Raw genomic sequence first — 20,135 nt, forward strand, 5'->3', positions numbered from 1 at the left:
AGTCTCTCTTGTGGTTTCTCAGCAGCTTCAGTACCAATAGGCCCAGTAACTTTCAAAGCCCTTTTCGTTATCTTTGATCTCAAAATTAACATTGGAAAGCCTTTTGCTGATTGCAGGGGTGAGACCTGGAGGGCAAGACCTCTCAGCAGTCCTTCCCCAAGCCAATTCTTGCCTTTCTCAATCCTGTGAAAGCATCACTTTTAGACACAAAATGATGTTAGAAACATTTCTAGAGGGATCAAAGCCTACAGCCAAGTTAGGGAAGCTTCTTTTCAGTAAAGACCAACAGTGAAAAGCTTAAGAGGTACCGCTTCCCATACACTTGGAGAAGACTCTTGAGACCTAACACTGGAAAAATCAGTGCTCCATGTAGTGTTTGCAAAGTTCCAGCTAGGAGAATTTTAAATAAAGATGAAGTAGTTGGATTTCATGATTCTGAGTGAGAGTTTCAAAAAGAAAGTTAAAGTTTCTTGTTTAGTTACTAGTAATCCAGGATTTCAGAACGTCCTGGGGTTTGTTTTTGGTTTTGGGGGGGGCTTTGGTTGGTTGGTTTTTGGTTTTGTTTTTTTAGTAGTAATAGGTCTGCTTTAATTAGAAAGGCTGTAATATAGATTAAGGCATTAGGCAAACTGGAATCCTCCCATCTCTCAGTTCTCATCGAAATTATGAGAGTGCTGGGAGAACCATTTAGATAATCAAAATTCCAGAATGTTGCATTAAGGCATGTGCAGTCACTGCAGTAGGATAAATGCTCAAAACCCAAACTCATGGACTTCGGAGACCTAGCAGGTGATTTTCTTTCCTAAAATAGTCTATAACCTAGGTAGCAGATCCTGGAAATCTTCACCTGGGTAGACCTGGTAAGGCTAATGATGCAAATAAAAGTTTGAAAGATGAGGACCTACAGAAACAATCTACACCCAAAAGGTATCCAGACTGTTTTATGGCATACACACTCAGACTTATTTATTCTTTATCAGCAATTAGGATTACAAACAGCAGGTGCTCTATGCAGCACCAAAGCAGGGATGTAGATGGAGACAGCCTGGGCAAGAGCTGACAGAAACCCAAAAGAAAGAACAGTAAGAAGATCTGACTTGCTTCCTTTGGGGTTACTTTCTTGAAATAAAGTAATCATAGCAGTGATGCCTCATTCATCTGGGAGATAAACCAATCATGTGAAGAAGGGCTGAAGAAAAACTGTACCAAATACTTTCTGTCCAGTGGGATAAAAAGAATCAGTGTTTTTGCTTAATGAAGAATTCAAGTTTTCAAATCTCAAATCTGAGTGTTTACCACTCAACAGCCTGAATTTTGCTGTTTTACTATGGCTATTGAGTCAAGCAGGTTTTCAATTCAGATCAAGGGAATGTTGTGATTTCTGTGAAAGTGAGAGAGAGCTTCAAAACTGAAGATATCAACATTGCTATTGCACACTATAATTGATTTGTGTGTGTGCGTGTACAATTAGCTTAAAGTATTAATGGAAAAAGTAGGTAGTTGCATCTAATGATTTTTTTTGGAGTAATCTGAACCATCTGCCTCTATATATTAAGGAGTTCACTCTTTAATCCAGATTATGGCTGACAAACCGGTTTTGGCATTCACGTTTCACTAGCACTGTGCCCTTGAAGAGCTGATGTGGCTGTAGAAACTCTCTTGCTTACAACTGTTGTGTTTGAAAACATTTTTTGTTTGGCTTTCTTGTAGTTGTTTTCTTATAGCTCCTTTTCTTTTTCTTTTTTTTCTTTCTTTTTTTTTTTTTTTTTTTTGAGAAGATGGCCTTTCTAATGAAAAGTATGTTGAGCAACCAGGTAAAGAATTTGGGACTTGGAGGTGGAGGGGAAGAAAGCAAAGAAGAAAGCACTCCTTCTGATCCAGCAGCAGCTGCAGGAATGACCAGAGAGGAGTATGAAGAATATCAAAAGCAAATGGTTGAGGAGAAGTGAGTACCTGTTCCCTTATTATGAGCACGGGGCTAATTCTTGGTAACTTTATGCAGATAAAAATAACCCAAGAAAAAGCCAAACATGCAGCTCTTCAGTATTTTTTTTTTAGAAGCAGATGAATCTTTGCTAAAAAGACTTTCCAAAACAAAAGTTCCCCAACTGGAAATGATAAAATATTATGTTCCTTCTTCCTGCCCCCCCCGCAACTCTCTCCTATGCTTTCCTGCTATCTCCACAGCTTCATATGCTGGATTCATTCCTAGGTGATGTTACTTTATCTAGAAAAATTTTCCAAGATGTTTGTATTTAATTCTCAAATGTATATGATTTGTTCTCCTAGAGCTCCATGTTGAGTATTCTTTCAATAGGTAATATTTCGTTGTACACATTTATTATGGCAGACCTGAAAAAGTACTGAGTGCTATATTAAATGCTCATTTATCTTGAGCAAAGGTTTAAGATGGTTGTTTTTTTTCTAAAATCCACTAAATAAAGCAGAATTTTAAAATTAATTAAGTCTCAATTTTGACTGTAAAGACAATCTTTATCTCTTCCTGTGTTTATGAAAACAAGTAAAATGGAGGACGGCATGCAGGAGTTCAAATTATGCATAATTATAAATAAAACGATTGACTTTTAAATCTCAAATGCATCTGTTCCTCTAATGGTCAATTACATAATGGTTGTGTAAGTCCTTCTTGTAAGATGATTATAGGTACCGGGTTAATGACTGACGGAATTTGAGGTATCCAGGTCTGTATTTAGCATCAGACATTTCTATCTGGAAACCCTGAAGAGGTGTTATTTAGTCTGGAAAAAAACACAGAATGTTTTGCTCTGCCTTATGTCAGGGGATATTTAAAAGAGAAATGACCACCTGCTGGCAGGAAGATGTTTTATGGAGACTGAGAAGCAACACAGGATTCCTGGGACAGGGAAATGCCTGGGAAAAGAATTACTTCTATACTGTTTTTAAGTGGTGCATGTGTCCTTTCCATACTGAACCATACTGAGGAAGCAGGGCAGGAGTACCCCTATAGGACTGTTAGAAACTCTAAGAGAAAAGATCATCTCAGGAAGAGATGTGGTTCTGTGTCAGAAATCTCTGGCATGGGCAGAGCATATTCCTGTTTCAGGGGTCCCTGGATTTTGCCCAGTGTTCAGCTGCACAGGAATGGAGACCAGAAAAGTAAATGTGCCTTGCTGAAGTTGTGCTCAATTTTGAACCCATAACCAACCAGGCTTTGGGTCCTCCTCAGATTTTAGGTTTGTTTGTGGGGGTTTTGTTTTTAGAGAGAGAGAAATCCAAAAACTCATTTTGGAAACAGAGGAAAAGTAATATTTCATTTTGCCAGTAGCTTTTATGTGCCAAAATACCTATGCTGAAACAAGATCAATTTTGCAATAGAATTTCCATGAAAATGCTAGCAGGGGAAAAAGGAAATTAAAGGGAGAGGGGGGTGAAAGGTGAGTGTTATCAAATGTTACCAAAAATCTTTGAGGAGATACATTTTGCAAGTATGTAATATGCACATATGTAATCTAAAAAAATATTTGTGCAGACCAATCCTTAAATCTAATGAAAACATTTTATAAAATCACAGATTAATTCAGTGCTTTTCCATACAGGGAAGCTTTAGAATTCATTGCCCTTGTGAAACAATGAATGGACAAGGAAAGACCAGGAAAATTCACAGGTGACAGAAGCACAGGAAGTGTGGCCCTTTGGCATCACTTTATTGGTATTGCTCCTTTTGTGCCTTTGGACAAGTTACTTGGGGAATAACTCCCGTGTGTAACTTTTTGCAGCCAAGCAACTGGTTCCGTGCAAAAGATTGTATTTATTAACATCTTGAAGGAACATTTGTTCTGATTTCCAGGATGGAAAGAGATGCAGCATTTGCACAGAAAAAAGCAGAGCGAGCCGTTCTGAGGGTTCACCTGAGAGAAAAGTACAGACTGCCCAAGGTAAGCCTGTAGCTCATGAGCTCATCTAGTCCAGAGGCCAAATTTCAACCAATTTTAAACTGCCTGTTCCTTTTTCCTTAGTGATCCTGACACTGTCAAATATTCCCAGGAAAACCAAAATATTGAAAGCAAAAGCTTCAAGCAGCAGAGAAATCTGGAAGCTTTTTAAAAGCAGGCAGCAGCTGCAATAGCTTCTGGATCATGACAGAGAGCACAGTTAGATTGACAGCTTTTTCCTGACGTGAAATCACCTGGATACAAAAAAGGATAGCTCTCTACTGTATTCAAAGTGGTTTTCCTGGTTTAGAGGGGAGACTCACTCATTATTTTCTCATCATCTTGTTTTCAGGGTTTTAACTGCAGAACCCTTATTTAGCAAAAGTTTAGCAAAGTACAGGCTTTAGCACTAAACCTACGGTAAACATCCATGGATCTCACTTATTTAAAATATTTTTTTTTAATTATGGTGTTATTTTGTAAGCTTGTGCCATGGGCAGGAGAGAGGTAATACAGGACAGAATATTTCTCCATGGATTTGGATCACACATTTGCTCTGACCTATCACTAGTGGGAAGATGTTGGCATATTTCATTTATACCCCTCAAGGAAATGTGTGGTGGTTCTTAGCAGTTTGAGAGTTTATTTATATTACTCACCTGCCAGCTCATTACCACTCATTTTCTGATCAGTACTTTCCAGAGCTTTTGATTAATTAAAATGGAGGAAGGTAAAGAATCCATCTCCTGTAATTTAACTGCAAAAAAATGTAGTGCTTAATCCAAACATGTCATTTAGGGACTCATCATCAACAGAAAGAGACCAGCACTTGTAGCCTCATCTAGCCAAGCTTTTAAACAAGCATTTAAGATGGAGTTGGCTCACCTCCCAGTGGCTATGTCTCTTCAGGTGACAGCTGAAATCAGCTAAGATGTATTCCACCCCTAAGAGCCTGGTTCTTCTGGTGCTCTAGCTGGACAACATACTCTGAGGGTGAGTTTAATTACAGAAAGATTAATTATGCAAAAAAATTAAGTCCAAGATTCTAAGTGACTGATTGGATTGGAGGCCTAAGTCTCTAAACACCAGCATTTTAATTAGCAGCTGAGGAGTAAAATATCATTAGGCTTTGCTTTCCTTTTGGAGGCATATGCTGAGACAGCTCCTGAGTAGCACTTACCTAGCATCTTGCCAGAGCTTTCAGCTCCAAGAGGGGCTGCTTTGGAAAGCTCCAGGATACTTGAGTGCCCAGGTCTCAACTAAACATCAGTGCAGCTGGGTGTCTCTGTGGTTTTGAAATTCTCCCACTTGTAGTGCTTTTTTCAGCTTGAGATGGTGACCAGGTCTCCAGTCCCCCTTGGCTGAGCACCTCAAGCTCAAGACACACAAGCAAGCAGTGGTGATCTGACCTATCTCCAGCAGGATCTCGGCTTTGGCATATACTAAGTTCTGTCTGGAGCCAAACTTCAGTAATAACAATAGAAGACTTGTCTCCAAGGTAGGAAAGTAGCCCTTAGCCAGCAAACAATATTGCAGGATACGTTTTTCCGCATTTGTTTCTCCCTATATAGCATATATCTTGGTTTTCCTCAGCCCTTACAAAAACATGTTCTAGCAGGAAGAAAATTAAATTATTACATGCACACTATGTATCCCTGAAAAAAATTCAATGCTGGGATACAACATGCTGGCAGCAAAATGCTCTCAGACTTGTGATAATGCATTAATTATTTTGAAAATTAAAAGTCATTTCAGGTAGCCTAGTATGGGCTGGAAACACTGAATATTACCAGTATCAATCACTAGCAAGCATTTTAAGTAAAAGCATGAATTTCAGGACTAAGCAGGGCCCCCTTTGCCATGTAAAATCTAAAGCTCCGTGCTATCTGGGCCAGATTTATAAGAGAAAGTAGACCCTTAATGAAACTAATCCTATTAACAGAGTTGTCAACTTAGGTTTATCATCAGAAAGATGTTTTTAGCCATGAGACATTTGATCTATGGACAACTTTTTCATCTTTGGAGTACTCAGTGCGTCACATTCACACAAAACATTTTAAAAATATTATGTACAGACATTGATATTTTAATAATAATTAAAAAAAAAAAAACCAAAAAAAACCTCACCAAACTCTCTTATCCACTTGCTGCCTTTTTCCTGAACTGGGATTCAGTAATCAATGAATTTCTGCAAGGTCTAAACACAGGGGCATGAGCTGTGGAAAAATGGAGTCCCAGTGCAAATATCAGGAGGGACCAGTCCCCACTCACCAGGTCTGTGCTCCAGGCTGTGATGTCCGGAATCTCTAAGGGTGTTTCTGGGGAGGAGGGCTGCTGGTTCCAACCTATGGCTCCTCGTACTTGTGAGGTACCTGCAGCCCTTCATTGGCATAAGGATGGTGGGGCTGCTGTATTGCTAATCAAAAATCCCACCTGCAGGTCAAGGCAAGGTGAACTCTGATTTTGTATGTTACTGGTGCATTATAGGCGATGAATCACAGGATCAGGTCTGGAGCCAGCTACCTAAGGCTCTCTGTACATCAGCATAGGTAAATGTTATGACAGGATAAGTTAGGCATAAGGAAAGCAGTATCTCACACAGCGATGCTGGAAAAGAGTTTGCTTCCCCTGTGGATTAGTCTGTGAGCTTTGTTCTTTTTTGTTTGCAAGCAGACTTCACATAAGCAGTGTTGAACCAGCATTTGGTTTTCTTTGCTCCTTAAGTTGCACAGAGGACTTCAACATCATTGGTCAGAGAACTGAAAGTGCCATTTAACAAGCAATACCAAACTTTGATTGTCTCTCTGCCTGGAGGGCGTCATCTCCCTTTGAGGGAGTTTGACAAAACTTTTAGTGGAAGAAGCTGTCTCTCCCTGAGGGAGATTGCTCTTCCCGCCAGGTGGGCACGGACTGTGCTCCTCCCTGAGGGAGATTGCTCTTCCAACCCGGTGGTCATGGGGCTGTCTAATGTTAAACCATGTCCTTTACCTGTGGTAGCTAAAGAAGGAACTTCCCCTGTGATATCAGATGGTGACCATCTCCTGCTAGCACTGTCTCAATCCTCCCTCTCTCTCTCTTTCACTCTCCTTTTTTCTCATTTCTGTACACACTTAATGTGTTACAAAATAAAGTTGGTATCCTTGAACTGGACATTTGCACCTTAATTTAGGCAGACGACTTTACCAACAAATTGTAACAAAGCAGATATTTAGACAGTTTTCTGCGTGTATCACTGTATATGTAAAGAACTCTATTGCATCTATAGCAAAACAGATTTGGGACTGACTACATCAGATGCATAGTCAGCGTCAAAAAATATTACCATGCACTCAGACACTATTGCCTATGCTGTTAATTGTCAGAATAATATCTGACCCACTTTTGGCCTGGGCACCCTCCCAAGCAGTTCCCAGGGCCAGTTTGGGAGTTAGGACAGGCATTCCCAATCGGCAGTTTGATGGGACCACCCTGTTCGGCAGGGCGACAGAGTTCAATAGCATCCCAGTGGGTTTTTTCCAGGCCAGCTGGCCTTGGGGCAAGAGACCTGTGCCAGGCATATTTAACTTAGTAGAATAGATGTAGCTTCTGTGTTCACTTTTCCATTTCAAATCAAAGTAAGCAAGAATCAAACTGTCAAATTTTAGAAGGAAGAGAAGAGGCTACACATTTCATGTGCTTCTTTGCTTCTTGTTGAGCAGCCCCACCCTTTTGAAGCCAAATTTAGGTCTTTTCAAGCTAAATGCCAAGTGGGTAGAAGCAGGTGGCTTGGCAGAATTGTACTGCCTTAGACTATATCTCAATATATTCTTTTTTGGTCAGAGAACACTTTGAAGCCCCAAACTGTTGCACATCACATCTCAGACTTCCACAGGACAGCGGGCTTTGGTGAAGGAACATGCCAGACAATTGTTTACATTGCAAACATGTGAATCACTACAGTAGCATGCAGTGATGATGCCTTAAATTAGAAATAATTCTAAAGAAAAGAACATGTGTGATCGTCTGATTAAGGCACACTTTTTCAGTAATTAACAGTGTCTTTTTTATCATCCTCTACTGCTACTGGTGAGGATTTCAAAAGGGTTAACTCCTCTGGTAGCCATCAGCTGCTGAATAAAAGCTTAACACATTTTTTCCTGCTACACAATCAATAAAGAATATCTTTTCTGATTGGGAGAGTGTTTCTAGTTCCCACAGATCTGACTGCAGCAACCCTTACCCAAAAAGGGGAAGAGATGTCCTCACCCATTTTATCCACACAGCAGTAACAATCCTGCTAGAGCTCTCCGCAGTTTCACATGAGATAATGGGGAGAAATCAGATTAAAGGGAAGTACAGTTATTGCAAACATAAAGTATGGAAATATGGAACAGTAAATAGTGGTTATGCGGCCAACCACCCCCAGTCTGCCTGTCCTTGCTAAGGCCTACAACAACACAGACATCGCTCATATATGTCCTTGCATTCATTTGTCCTTTCATTCATGCAAAACCCAGACCCCTCACTCTAAAAAACACCTCCTGCTGATAGCATTGCTGCTTATTCATATCAGGCTTTTGCTGCTGTCATGCTTCATTTTGGAGGTGTAATGAGGCATTAATGTTCATTTTTGATGTGTGAACTGTGTCAAAATATCCTGTTCTGAGCTCTGGATCCATCAGAATCCACGAGAAAATGTGAACAAAATCACCATTGTTTGAAAAATTGACATAATCCCAGTGTATCGGGGGGCAGGCAGGAAGCAAGTGTATGTAGTGCTTACTGCAGTCTCAGCCCTTTTAATTGCTTAACCAGTTTCTTCTCCTGCCTCCTTTTGCTTTCTCAGACTCACACCCGACCTTCCTCCTCTCGTTTGTTGTCTAGGTCTTCCTATTGCCCCACTTACCAGCACTGCAACACTGATTATGTGCCAGGCTGCCCCTGCTCTTCATCACAACTCAGAGAGGCCAATCAAAGATCTAGACAGAGTTTAGACATGGTTTGGGAAGATGGGGGACCCTTTTTCCAGTAGTTCATCCCGAAGTTTTTTTCTTTCTTCCAGAAGGCTTCAGTTTAGTGCTAATACTTTAAAAATCCCCTCCCAACAATTGAATAAGAAAATGGTACCACAGCTTTTCTAGAGCTCTTCCTTCATTGAGCAGAAGCTGACAGGCACAGCAGAGCAGCTGACAGGCTTGGCGGTGTCTTGCAGCATGGTTTTGGGGGATACGAATAACTTGGAATGGAATTCCTGCACTATCAGCATGGCAAAGGTTTCTAAAATGGCAAGTGACACTGAGGGCTTCAGTTTTGACAGTGCTGAAGCCCTTCAAAGAAATATAATTGACATTGCCTGAAAAATCTTAGAACTTGCATGGAAACTGATTGAGGCCCTGAATTCACAAGTGGCGCTCAAAAATTTTGACTGAAAAATTTGTGCATCTGTTTCCATTCTCCCTAAAAACCTAAAAAAAAAGAACAAAACAAGAGGCTCATTGGTAGATCCTGGGAGAGCAGAAATACTCTCATTTGCTGGTTTTGTTTCCTGCTTTAGAGTGAATTGGATGAGAATCAAATACAGATGGCTGGAGATGATGTGGGGTTGCCAGAAGACCTTCAGAAGATGGTGGCAGAAGATCAGGAGGAGGAAGAGGACAAGGACTCTATCCTGGGCCAGCTGCAGAACATCCAGAATATGGACATGGATGCCATCAAAGAAAAGGCACAAGCCACCTTCACTGAGATGAAACAGGCGGCTGAGCAGAAATGCTCCATGATGTAGAAGAGCCACCACTGCCCAAGGGCTATAACTTCAGTCTTGTGTTGCTGGGGCTGCAGAGGGAGAGCAGGCAGAGGGATGCACGTAGCTCTAGAGCATTCAGTGTAAATATAGAAAACTGATGAGAGAGAGACTTAAAATCCTGAGGGGAGAGTGAAAATGTACCTGCTGGGACCGCCTAGAAGGAAGTTAGAACTGATCCTCAGTTTTGAACATAACCTTTTCTCCCATGGAAAAAATGGCTTTAAAGAAGTTAATATTGGGGAAAAAATGTGCCTTCTCCCATTTTTTCCAAGAGATTGAAATGCTATTAAATATGTATGTTTGAACAAAACTGTGCTTCTGATACATCACATGGAGGTAACCGCATATTTAATCCTGCTTTCAGAAATAAACACATGTATTTCTTATAAAAACATGTCTGTTTCAAACATCTTGAGGCAAACACAGTGTTCAAATATTGACATTGGCTGAAAAACCTTGATTTTTTTAATCATCTCTGTACTAAGTTTAGCAAAAGGCAAAAAATGAAGCATGTAACTCAACAGCATGGGTCAAAAATGTTGTCAAATACACTGAGTGGGGACTTGTAGGAAAGTAAGGCTTGGTGGCTCTCAGTGAGCCCTGCTCTGGAGCAGTGCAGGCTTCTCCAGTCTGCTTTCATTTCCCAGCCTCTCAAAGACACTTCAAACATCAAGGGACAGCAGTGACCCTTTGTTTGGCTGCTCTGTGTGCCAAATTCTGAGGCTTGAGGTACTAGCACAAAACTTGGATAGGCTAAAACCAGCTCCTCACGCTGATTCTGGGAGTTGTCTCCATCGAAGGCTAAACATGGAAGGTTATGCCAGGGTAGGACACCTAAACCTGAGGAAAGGCATAGATCTCACTAATGCTGAATCTGCCTGAGGCTATGAGACACCCAGGCTTTGACTCCCAAGGAATTCTATGAAATGAATGGCTTCGTAAGTTCTCCAAGAGCTAGCCTGGGAATTAAGTTTGGAAATGAATACATGTAGCACCTTCCTACAGGTTTATAAGTCTTTATCTCTCTCTCTTTCTGTCTCCACCCAATCAAGTAAAAATATTCATTTTAAATTAACAAATACACTAAGTATGGTTTATCTCCTTTCTTTCTCTTTTCCTTCCTTCTTTGCTTGCTTCCTTCCTTCCTTTTCTCTTTCTCTTCTCTTCTTTTCTCTTCTCTTCTCTTCTCTTCTCTTCTCTTCTCTTCTCTTCTCTTCTCTTCTCTTCTCTTCTCTTCTCTTCTCTTCTCTTCTCTTCTCTTCTCTTTTCTCTCTTCTTTCTTCCTTGATCCTGGCCTCACGTATTGTTCTGTGAAGTGCACAAGATACAACCACAGCACACTCCAGATGTGAAAACCACTCCGTGTTGAGCACCCTTTGCCTGTTTTGGGTCATGTCCTCCAGCCCCACTGTTCCGGTTTGGTCAAATTTAGAGATATATCCTCTGAGAGAAGGCACAACCACCCCTCCTCCCACCAGGTTTGGGAAAAATAAATTTTCCTCGAAGGAAAGTGAAAGAGATAAAAACTATTTATTTAACAAACACACAGGAAAAGGAAAATAATGCTAAATAATAAAATCTTTCACTGTGAAGAAAAAAACCTGGCAAAATGTTAGAGTCCTCCCTTTGGTCTCCTCGGAGCTGGGGCTTGGCCCAGGGCCAGGCCCTCTGTGCTCAGTGGAAAGTCCTCCCGATGTGCTCTGATATTGAAGTAGTCCAGCAGAAAAGGGAGAAAATCTGAAAATCCAGGGAAGAAAAAAAAAGTTCAACTCTCAGTCTCTCTCTGGAGAAAAAGAAACTGAAAAACTGGCCAAAAGCTGACTGGAAAAAAAAAACCTGCAAGCCGGGTGCTTCCTTGCTCCCCCACCGCAGCTGGAAAAAAAAAATCGCTCTCTCTGTGTGACCTTGAACAAGCTGCAAACTGCCTTGAAAAAGTTTTGCTCAGTTTTTCCTTCCTCCTCTCAGGCTAGTTTAAAGGCTTAGAAAGGCACAAGAATTAATTTCTGGGCATAGGGCAGCGATATGGGATACACATCATAAAGTCACCCCAAGACACCCACAGAACAGTGGGGGCTCTGCCAAGCCCCAGAGAGTTACAGGGCTTTGTGGAGAGAAGTTAAGTCATCCCATGGATCCTGGAAGATCCCATCACCACCAGGGAGGATCCGTCCCCAGGAAGAGGTACAGGAAAAGTCTGGATAACACAGATTCCACAGGTAAAGCAATGGTTGCAGCAGGCAGCCCACCAAACCTAAGCAGCGCCTTTCCACACTTGCCTGGGACAGTCCCTGTTCCTGCAGATGGGTCAGCAGTCACCCACAGCTACATGGGGACAGTGACAAGAGGCAGACAGGCAGAGCATCTCAGGGAGGATGTGAGCCTGTGCTATGCCTGCAGTGTTTTACTGGTCACTTGGAAAGGAGGCCAAATTATCCTTTTGGCAAAGTCACCTCTGCTGTGAGGCAGAGAGAAGGGCAAGCAAGAGAGGTTCCCCTCCCTCCTGCTCCGACAGCTGCTGGGTGCCAAGGTGGCGAGGGAGAGTCTCCCTACCACCTCCTGGTGCACTGCCACAGACACTGAGACACAGAAAAAGGCCAGAGAAAAGCTGCTGCCTTTAAAAACCTCGTTATCACTGACAGTCGCAGTGGTGCCTGCCTCCGTGTCTGCCAAAACCAGAGAGGGCAGCACACAGCTTTGTGTGTTCATCATATGTGGAACGTTTGATTAAGGCAAATTACATTTATTTGGCAAATATATTTATTTGTATGTCTTTTACCTATTTTCGGCTAGAATCCTTTGTCACATTTCAAGCTGATTGCCAGTTTTCCCCTAATGTTTCTGCTGAGCACACAAGCACTTTCTAAAAACACTCCTCCCAACCATGTGTTAAATGTTCTTGTAGGTAGTTTCTAGTTTCCCTGAACACAGCCAGTTTGCTAACAGTAAAAGGAAGCTGAGATTCCTTCCTACAAATAGAGCTTGGGAAAATTCTTTCATCAATCAGTCTTTAAATATAAATCGAACAGACTTGCTTGAAAACCTGTTATCCAATATTTTCCCCATTGCAGCACCAAGAAAATACACATTTTCTTCTTGCTCATTTCTTTCTTACCTAAGAAACACAGAGTTGACAAGTTCTGACCTTCCTTGCTTTTTCCAGAGGATGTCCTGGTGCCTTAAATGGCTCTTATCCAACAGGTCATTCCTTTACTGAAGAAAACCTATCTTCAGTAGGTCCCTCAAGCATCAGAGTTATTTTGCCTAAAACCAACAAGACTTCTGATCCAATTTCTCCCTCTTGGGATCCTGCTCTCACATGGCACCATGGAATCTAATTATCTATCTGGAAAGACAAGTGGGGTCTTTTAGGAGGTCTTTACATAAAGTAGATAAAAGAGTCACCAGCTCAGCTCAATCAGCCTGAGGTTTGTGAGGCTCAATGCATTTCCCTCTGCATTGGTATAAAACTTGCTAGTGTCTCCACACTGTTGTGTTGCTTTACAGACTGAATTGTCCTATCTATAAAACAACAAAATAAACAATCTTAAGGCTTTTGACCTTTGAATTAAAATGTGCCTGGGACATCCTGAAAATCTTACTGAAAGCATCTGGTGCTTTAAAGGATCTAATTAAATTTGTCAGCAGATAGAGGATCAGCATTTTCACAGTTTAAAGGGTCAGAGAAGAAAGTACAGTCAGAATCACCAAACAAGCAATTAATGAGATTCCAAAAAAATGTCTGGGCTGGCAGAGACAAGCAGGACTGGGAGGTGGCTTGGGGCTGGTGCAGGATGGGAACCCAGCCCCCATGAAGTGCTACTGGCAGGAGAGTAAGCAGCCCTAAGCACCACTGTTAGACCAGAGGCTCCCAAACTCAGTCTGGAGTAGCAGAGTCAGGGCAGGGTGGCAGACCTGTGCTGCCCTCAGCAGGAGCCTGATCCTCAGCCTGCCGGAGGTGCCTGCCTGCTCCCGGCATCACCTGCAGGGCTCATCCCTCCAGCACCAGCTGTTCCGGTCTTTACCTGCCAGCCGCAGGCCTGGGGAGGCACATGGGTAGGAGGTGGCAGGGGAGGCCCTGTACCACCCCAGGTACATGCAGCTCTCGAGGTGCTTAGCCCTGGGGGACAGGTCACGGGAGAGCCTCTGCATGTGTGCGCATGTGCACGTGCACTGGTATGTGAGTCTGGGAATATTTGTGTCCATTTCTGTGCACAAATGCACATGTATGGGTGTGCATGCAGCTATGCACGTGTGAGAACGGACGGAGACGTGCCTGTGTGTCTGTGTGTCTTTGTCAGGAGCAGATTAAAGGGTTAGGTCACATGGCAGCTACTGCTGGACGGACCCTACCTGGGATTTGGGTTCTTAGAGTTAATAGGATCGCTGGAGCTCAAGACCGTCATTCCATCAAGATAAATGTCTCTAGTGCCCACTTTTAAGCAATCTGAATTCAATTAGGCTAATTGGAAAACAAGTAAAGAAGGATTGCATTAATATAGCCTCATAGCATGAACCTCCCCTCCCTCCCTCTGAGCATGGTGAGCCTAAATCCCAGCACCATCGCACCTAGTCCGTGGTGCTCCCACCAGAAAGGGCTGCCTGGCTCCCAGAGCCTATTCCACAGCCTGGACAGACAGCGGGACAGCAAGATCTCTGTGCAGTTCCTGGGTGCCAGACAGGACCCTGGGAGGTAGAGAAAATGCAACTGACTCTCCTGGGTAGATCAAGAAAAGTCCCAGCAGAAAAACAAGAAAGGTGTGAGCGATGCAGTGACAGGAGGAGGCAGCAGCTTCCTCACGCGTTATGCTTTCAAGAAAGTTCTGAAACTGCACCCTTAGGAATTTCTGGGGAGGAAAAAAGCAAAGCCTTTTTTTGGTTGTTTTTAACAATCTGTTGGATAATACAGAGCATGCAAACTGCAGGAGGGTACAGGTTCCCTCTAGGTGAATATTTCCTCCTTTTCCTTGCTTGCCTCCCATTGAATTGCAGTCTGACCTTGGAAGCCACATTTATCTTTCAGGGATGTCCTCCCTGCTGCACTTCTTTGGTCTGGAGAGCGATGTCTCTCCTGCAGTGTGACTTCAGTTTCAAATCTCTGCTCTGCAAGTCAGTAATTATTTCACCTGGACATAAGGAAAAGGCAGGCGAAAAGGAAGGAAGAATCTGTGGCATTTTATGGTGCTGACTTCACTGTGTGAAACCACGTCCCATGCGTATGTCTCAACAGCAACAACAGGATGAAAACTATTTCCCTTTAGTCTTCACTATACATGTACAGGAAGGAGGTACAGCAGACAACTGCACTTGACAGATTGTCCATCTTGAGAAATTTTGTTACTTTCCAGGCATAACTTCAGCAGAAATTTCAATAATGCATTGCAAAAAAAATAAAAAAGGTGATGGAATGGGGGCATCCCTTGGAAAAGCAAGTAACATACCCTGCCTGTTTCATCCCCTAATACTCTCAAATTTGATTCTGGTTGCCCCTGTAATTTTCCAAAGGTCAATGGTCTTTGCAAAGCTGTGATGTACCACAGCATCAGTTTCTGAGGCTTCATTCTAATATGACACATATCCCAGAGGGTTCTGTGGCAGCAAGGGATTCAACTGACAGCCAGGACATCAGACCCAAAGGGAAATGTTCAGTTACCGTTCTTTGCCATTCTAAACCCTCTGTGTAATCAGAGGAACCATTAGACTTCCTCCCTCCCTGGAGCAGTGTAATGCCTCATGTGTGTCACACAGTGTGTGCCTGAAGCATGGCAAGAGAGAAAAGAGAGATCTAGAGTTGGAAGAGTCAGAGCTCTCTCTGCTCTGCTATGCAGTTATGGGGATTTTTGTCAGGTATTTTTTCAAATTGGGATCAAAGGAGAGGCTTCCTCTGAACAATTCCACTTGCCTGCAAGGAGGATGCTACAGTGACAAATGTAGCTCTGTATGGAAAATACAATTAGAGCAAAGAGAGCAATCTACTGCTGTGGAAAGAGGAGCCTTCTCTGTCAAGGAGGAAGGTCTCTTGTGTCCTGTGTGGGACTCAAGCACCCTGCTTCAGGGCTGGAAGGCTTTTTTCCTGCCTTCACATTGTAATTAATGGCAAAAAAATCGATTATTGATCCTGTAGCTGACAACTTTGACAGGTACCCAAAAAGCAGCATCTGTGCCAGGATCCAATGCCCTTTATAGCACTGACTAAAGGGTTTTTGCTCCTTCGTCTCACATTCCTGTTTTTCTTAGCTACAATAAGCAAAACTGATTCCCAGTTTTGCCCAGGGCTTCTGGAGGGACAGGTATGTTTTGTGCTGATTTTGAGGGCTGTGAACCCCCAGTTTCAAATTAGAAGAAATTAGGGACATTGCACAGTTCATTCATCTTCACTAATAGAGTTCCTGGGAAACACACATGTAGATTAAAGGAACACAATGGCCCCTGGCTGATTGCTTTGCGTACCCTCCAATGCCCTACAATGGTATTGACTTGCTTTTTATAGTGTGCACAAAAGCCACACTAACCTTTTCTTGTCTCTTCTGTTAGCCTCTTCCCTCTGTGCAAACGGATGGCTGAGTTCTTTTGGCCTCAAACTACCCCCCCCCCCCCCAAGCAGTCAGTGAAGGCAAACCTCACCTGGATCTAGGAAAAGCCGTGCACTCCTAAAAGAAATCAACTCTGGGACATCAGACCATAAACCTGCAAAAGGTGTGGACATTGGCAGAAGCAAGCACTGCCAATCTTTGAAGTGATTCCTGTGAGAAAATCTACATGATATGGAGCCTGTTGGGGCAGGAGGGGAAGAAAAAAATGCAGATTTATTGAGAGAGCTAATATATCTGGAAGAATGAGCAGCAGCAGTGGTGTTTTTCATTCACATACACTCTCCTCAGGCTTCAAATGGAAGAATCTTCAAAGCTAAGTGTAGGCTGAAAACCACTCTGGATGTTACTGGGTTTGTCATTTAAACCAGATGGGACAAAAGGTACAGAGGAACTGGGAAGTGCTAGTGTGAAAAGTGATAAAGTGACAGAAAGACAAAAGCAGGAAAAATATCGATGCAGGAGACGTGATGCTGTTACCTGGTTGGTACTGTGGTGGGTCCACGTCTTCCACCAAGCCAAGTACAACGTGATGTGTGGGATCTGTCTCCCTGCCTCACCTTCAAAACATTTTGTGCATCCCCCCATGAAGCCATGCCCTGCCTGCTACCCCCCCAGCCCCACTTGCACCGTGGAGTACAGGGTCACAGAATCGGTTCTTCTCACAGGCTTTGTCCTATAGCAGCGTACTGGAAAACGTCCTCGCAAATATTGCTTAGAGCTTCCTCGGGCTTGTGAAGTCTGAAAGGCTGAGTCCACCTCCTGCGTCCATCCTGCCCAGAAGCACCTGGTCTATGAAACGCCTTTGGAAGCAACCGGCCGCAGGGCGAGTGTCCCGCAGAGCACCGGCGCATCGGCGCTTACGCTAGTGCCCGAGTCGGCCCGGGGCCTCGGATCGTCCCGCGGATCAGCTTTCGAGCGGTCGCCGTGAAACCGACGCACCACCAAACCGTCTGGGAGAGATCTGGGCTGCAGCCGTCGGGCAAGAGAAACGCGGCGAGGCTCCGAGAGCCGCCGAACAGCGCGGGGCCGCGCCGGGGACCCTCTGTCCTCCGGCCCGGCACCCCCGGGCTCCAGCCCCTTCCCGTCCGTTCGCTGAGTCCCCTTTACCGCGCCCCCGGCAGCGGTCCCGCGGCTCCCGCCGGCCCGGCTCTGTCCCCCCGTGCCCGGCGCGCCTCTCGCCGCCCGTCCCACCGCGGTTTTCGGCAGTGCTGCCCCTGCCCCGGGGCTCCGGCCGCGGCGCTCGGTCCGGGCCGGCCCCGGCTGCAGCGGGGGCCGCCCCGCCCCGCCTCGGGGGCCCCGGATGGCATCGCCCGGCGCCGTCTGGGGCTGGGGCCGGGGCTGGGGCCGGGGCCGGCGGGGCGGGGCGGGGCGGCCGGCGGGGGCCGGGGGATGCCCTGCCTCCCCCTCCATGCCGAAGAGGCGCGGGGGCCTCGCCTTCCATCTCGCCTACCGCCCCCCTGCACTCCTCCCCCGCCCCAAGGAGGCCAGCCCGCCCGGCGACACCGTGCCAGACCTGCCCGCGCCGCCCGGGGGCCGGGTGAGACCGCAGCGCCGCGGCGGAGCCCCGGGCCAGCCGCCTCATGCACCCGCCCGGCGCCCCGCTCGCCATGGCCGAGGGCGCCTTCTCGCTGGCTGCCCCGGCGGCGCGGAGCCCCGGGGGGAACCCGTCGAGGCTGCACAGCATCGAGGCTATCCTGGGGTTCACCAAGGAAGACGGGCTGTTGGGCGCCTTCCCGCCCGACGGTAGCGCCAAGGAGGCGGACCGGCGGGGGCCCCGGCACTGCCTGCCCAAGATGCCCGGAGAGCCGCCGCCGGCCGAGCCCCAGGGCCGCGCCGAGCGCTTCCAAGGTGAGCGCTGTGGACGAACGCCAGGCATCGGGGGGCGGACGGGTGGGCGCCGCTGCCCCACGCCCTCGGGCGAGCCCCGCGGGGAGATCCCGCTGGTGACCCCCCTGTCTTCCCCTCGCAGAGCCGTACTGTCCCGGCAGCGCCAGCCCCGAGCTGCCCGCTGGCAGCAGCGGCGAGGGGAAGCCGTCGGACGAGGAACAGCCCAAGAAGAAACACCGGCGAAACCGCACCACCTTTACCACGTACCAGCTTCACGAGTTGGAGCGTGCCTTTGAGAAGTCCCACTACCCCGACGTGTACAGCCGCGAGGAGCTGGCCATGAAGGTCAATCTGCCCGAGGTCCGCGTCCAGGTAACGCCCGGCCCGGCCCCCCGCGGAGGTCCGGCCCCTACGACCCCCCGCGCCGGGAAGCCGCACACGGCCCGGCCCGACGCGCCTCGGCGCAGCCCCGGGGTCCCGGCGGCCGGAGCAGCCCCGATGCGGCGCGCGGGCCCGTGACCGCAGCACGGCTCCGGCCACACTCGGCCCGGCCGGTGCGCTGCTGAGCGGCCACGCGAGGCCCCAGTGGAGCGCGGGGTTCGGGGCCGATTTGCGTCCGGCAGCCGCGTCGTCGGTGCTGCTGCCCTCTGAGTGGCGTGTCCCAGCCCGGGGCCGCTGAACCCGCTGTGTGCCAGGGCGGTGGCGGTGGATGGGCGGGCCAGCTCCGCTGCGGGGCTGTTTTCCATTCAGCGCAGGGCTGTGAGTCGTGGGGGAACGCCCGAGCCCTCCAAATTCCCTTCTGCCCTAGCTCGGCAAGGCGTGTTTCCCTCGCTCTGTTTTGTGTGCACCGCTGCACCCAGGGGCGAGCCTCTGTCCACCGCCTGGGGCCTGGCTGATACAGCTCTGCTTGCAGGTTTGGTTTCAGAACAGACGGGCTAAGTGGAGGCGGCAGGAGAAACTGGAGGTGACCTCCATGAAGCTGCAGGACTCGCCCATCCTCTCGTTCAACCGCTCGCCACAGGCAACACCCATGGGTCCTCTGAGCAGCAGCCTGCCCCTGGAGACATGGCTCAGCCCGCCAGTGCCCAGCAGCACAGCCCTGCAGACCCTGCCTGGCTTCGTGGCCTCACCACAGAGCCTGCCTGGCAGCTACACACCACCGCCCTTCCTGAACTCTCCGGCAGTGACCCACGCGCTGCAGCCCCTGGGGGCCATGGGGCCACCGCCACCTTACCAGTGTGGGGCCACCTTTGTGGACAAGTTCCCTTTGGAAGAGGCAGACCCACGCAACACCAGCATTGCTGCCCTGCGGCTGAAGGCTAAGGAGCACATCCAGTCCATTGGCAAACCCTGGCAGACAATCTGAACTCCCTATCAGCACCTGGGAGAAAGCCATGGGGAAGGCGCGTCCCAGAACGCCTGAGGGACACCCTTACCCTGCCTTGGCTGCCCCGGATGGCCAGGCACAGGAGGGCTATCCCTTGCACCAGCCTTTCCCCCCAGCCTTGACTGGCTTTTGTATTTTGTGGCCCTTTTAATTCCCTTTTCCACAAGCCCTGCAGAGTTAGGGGCCTGATCATAGCTTAGGAAAACCAATCTCTTTTGCTCCCTCCTTGGCTGGATGCTTTAGTTGCAATAAAAGCTGCAGTAGGGCAAAGAGCTGTGTAAGGTGGCTGGGAGCCCAGGATGCTGTACCTGGAGAGGCGGTTCTGCTTTTGCATCATTAAATGGCACCATCTGCATGGAGGCTGTGCATCGTGTTTCTTCACCCATATGGGCATCTCAGGCTGGACCCTCCGCTCTGTGTGATGCACAGAGGGGTAGGAGATGCCCGGCTGTGGGCTCTTCTCTGTCCTCCTTCAGCAGCAGAACCCTGCCCAAGCTGGCTGTGGCACTGGAGGCTGTATGCCCAGATGAGAGTGGGCACAGAGGGGCCGGAGCCCTGGCAGTCCTTGGGCCAGGCACACCACTCCCACAGCTGCACTTGTGGAGCAGTGCCCAGCTCAGGTGGGCTTTGCAGGC

The 20,135-nt window shown here is 46.9% G+C and overlaps 2 protein-coding genes across 2 annotated transcripts; both read left to right on the top strand.

Annotated features, from left to right (window-relative positions):
* Positions 1-1,778: 1,778 nt before the first annotated feature.
* LOC309584600 (complexin-4) lies at positions 1,779-9,675 on the top strand (the record flags this gene model as incomplete). The annotated part of the gene is made up of 3 exons (XM_082300694.1): positions 1,779-1,945; positions 3,830-3,917; positions 9,448-9,675. 3 exons carry the CDS (start codon positions 1,779-1,781, stop codon positions 9,673-9,675), a joined length of 483 nt encoding a protein of 160 aa, XP_082156820.1.
* Positions 9,676-17,683: 8,008 nt separating this feature from the next.
* On the top strand, positions 17,684-19,479 carry LOC309584564 (retinal homeobox protein Rx2; the record flags this gene model as incomplete). Its single annotated transcript, XM_082300646.1, has 3 exons — positions 17,684-18,134; positions 18,256-18,485; positions 19,027-19,479. Exons 1-3 carry the CDS (start codon positions 17,867-17,869, stop codon positions 19,477-19,479), a joined length of 951 nt encoding a protein of 316 aa, XP_082156772.1. The 5' UTR covers positions 17,684-17,866.
* Between the last annotated feature and the right edge of the window lie 656 nt (positions 19,480-20,135).

The sequence above is a fragment of the Coloeus monedula genome (genome assembly GCF_965178545.1).
Source record: "Coloeus monedula genome assembly, chromosome: W".
Lineage (NCBI taxonomy): Eukaryota > Metazoa > Chordata > Aves > Passeriformes > Corvidae > Coloeus > Coloeus monedula.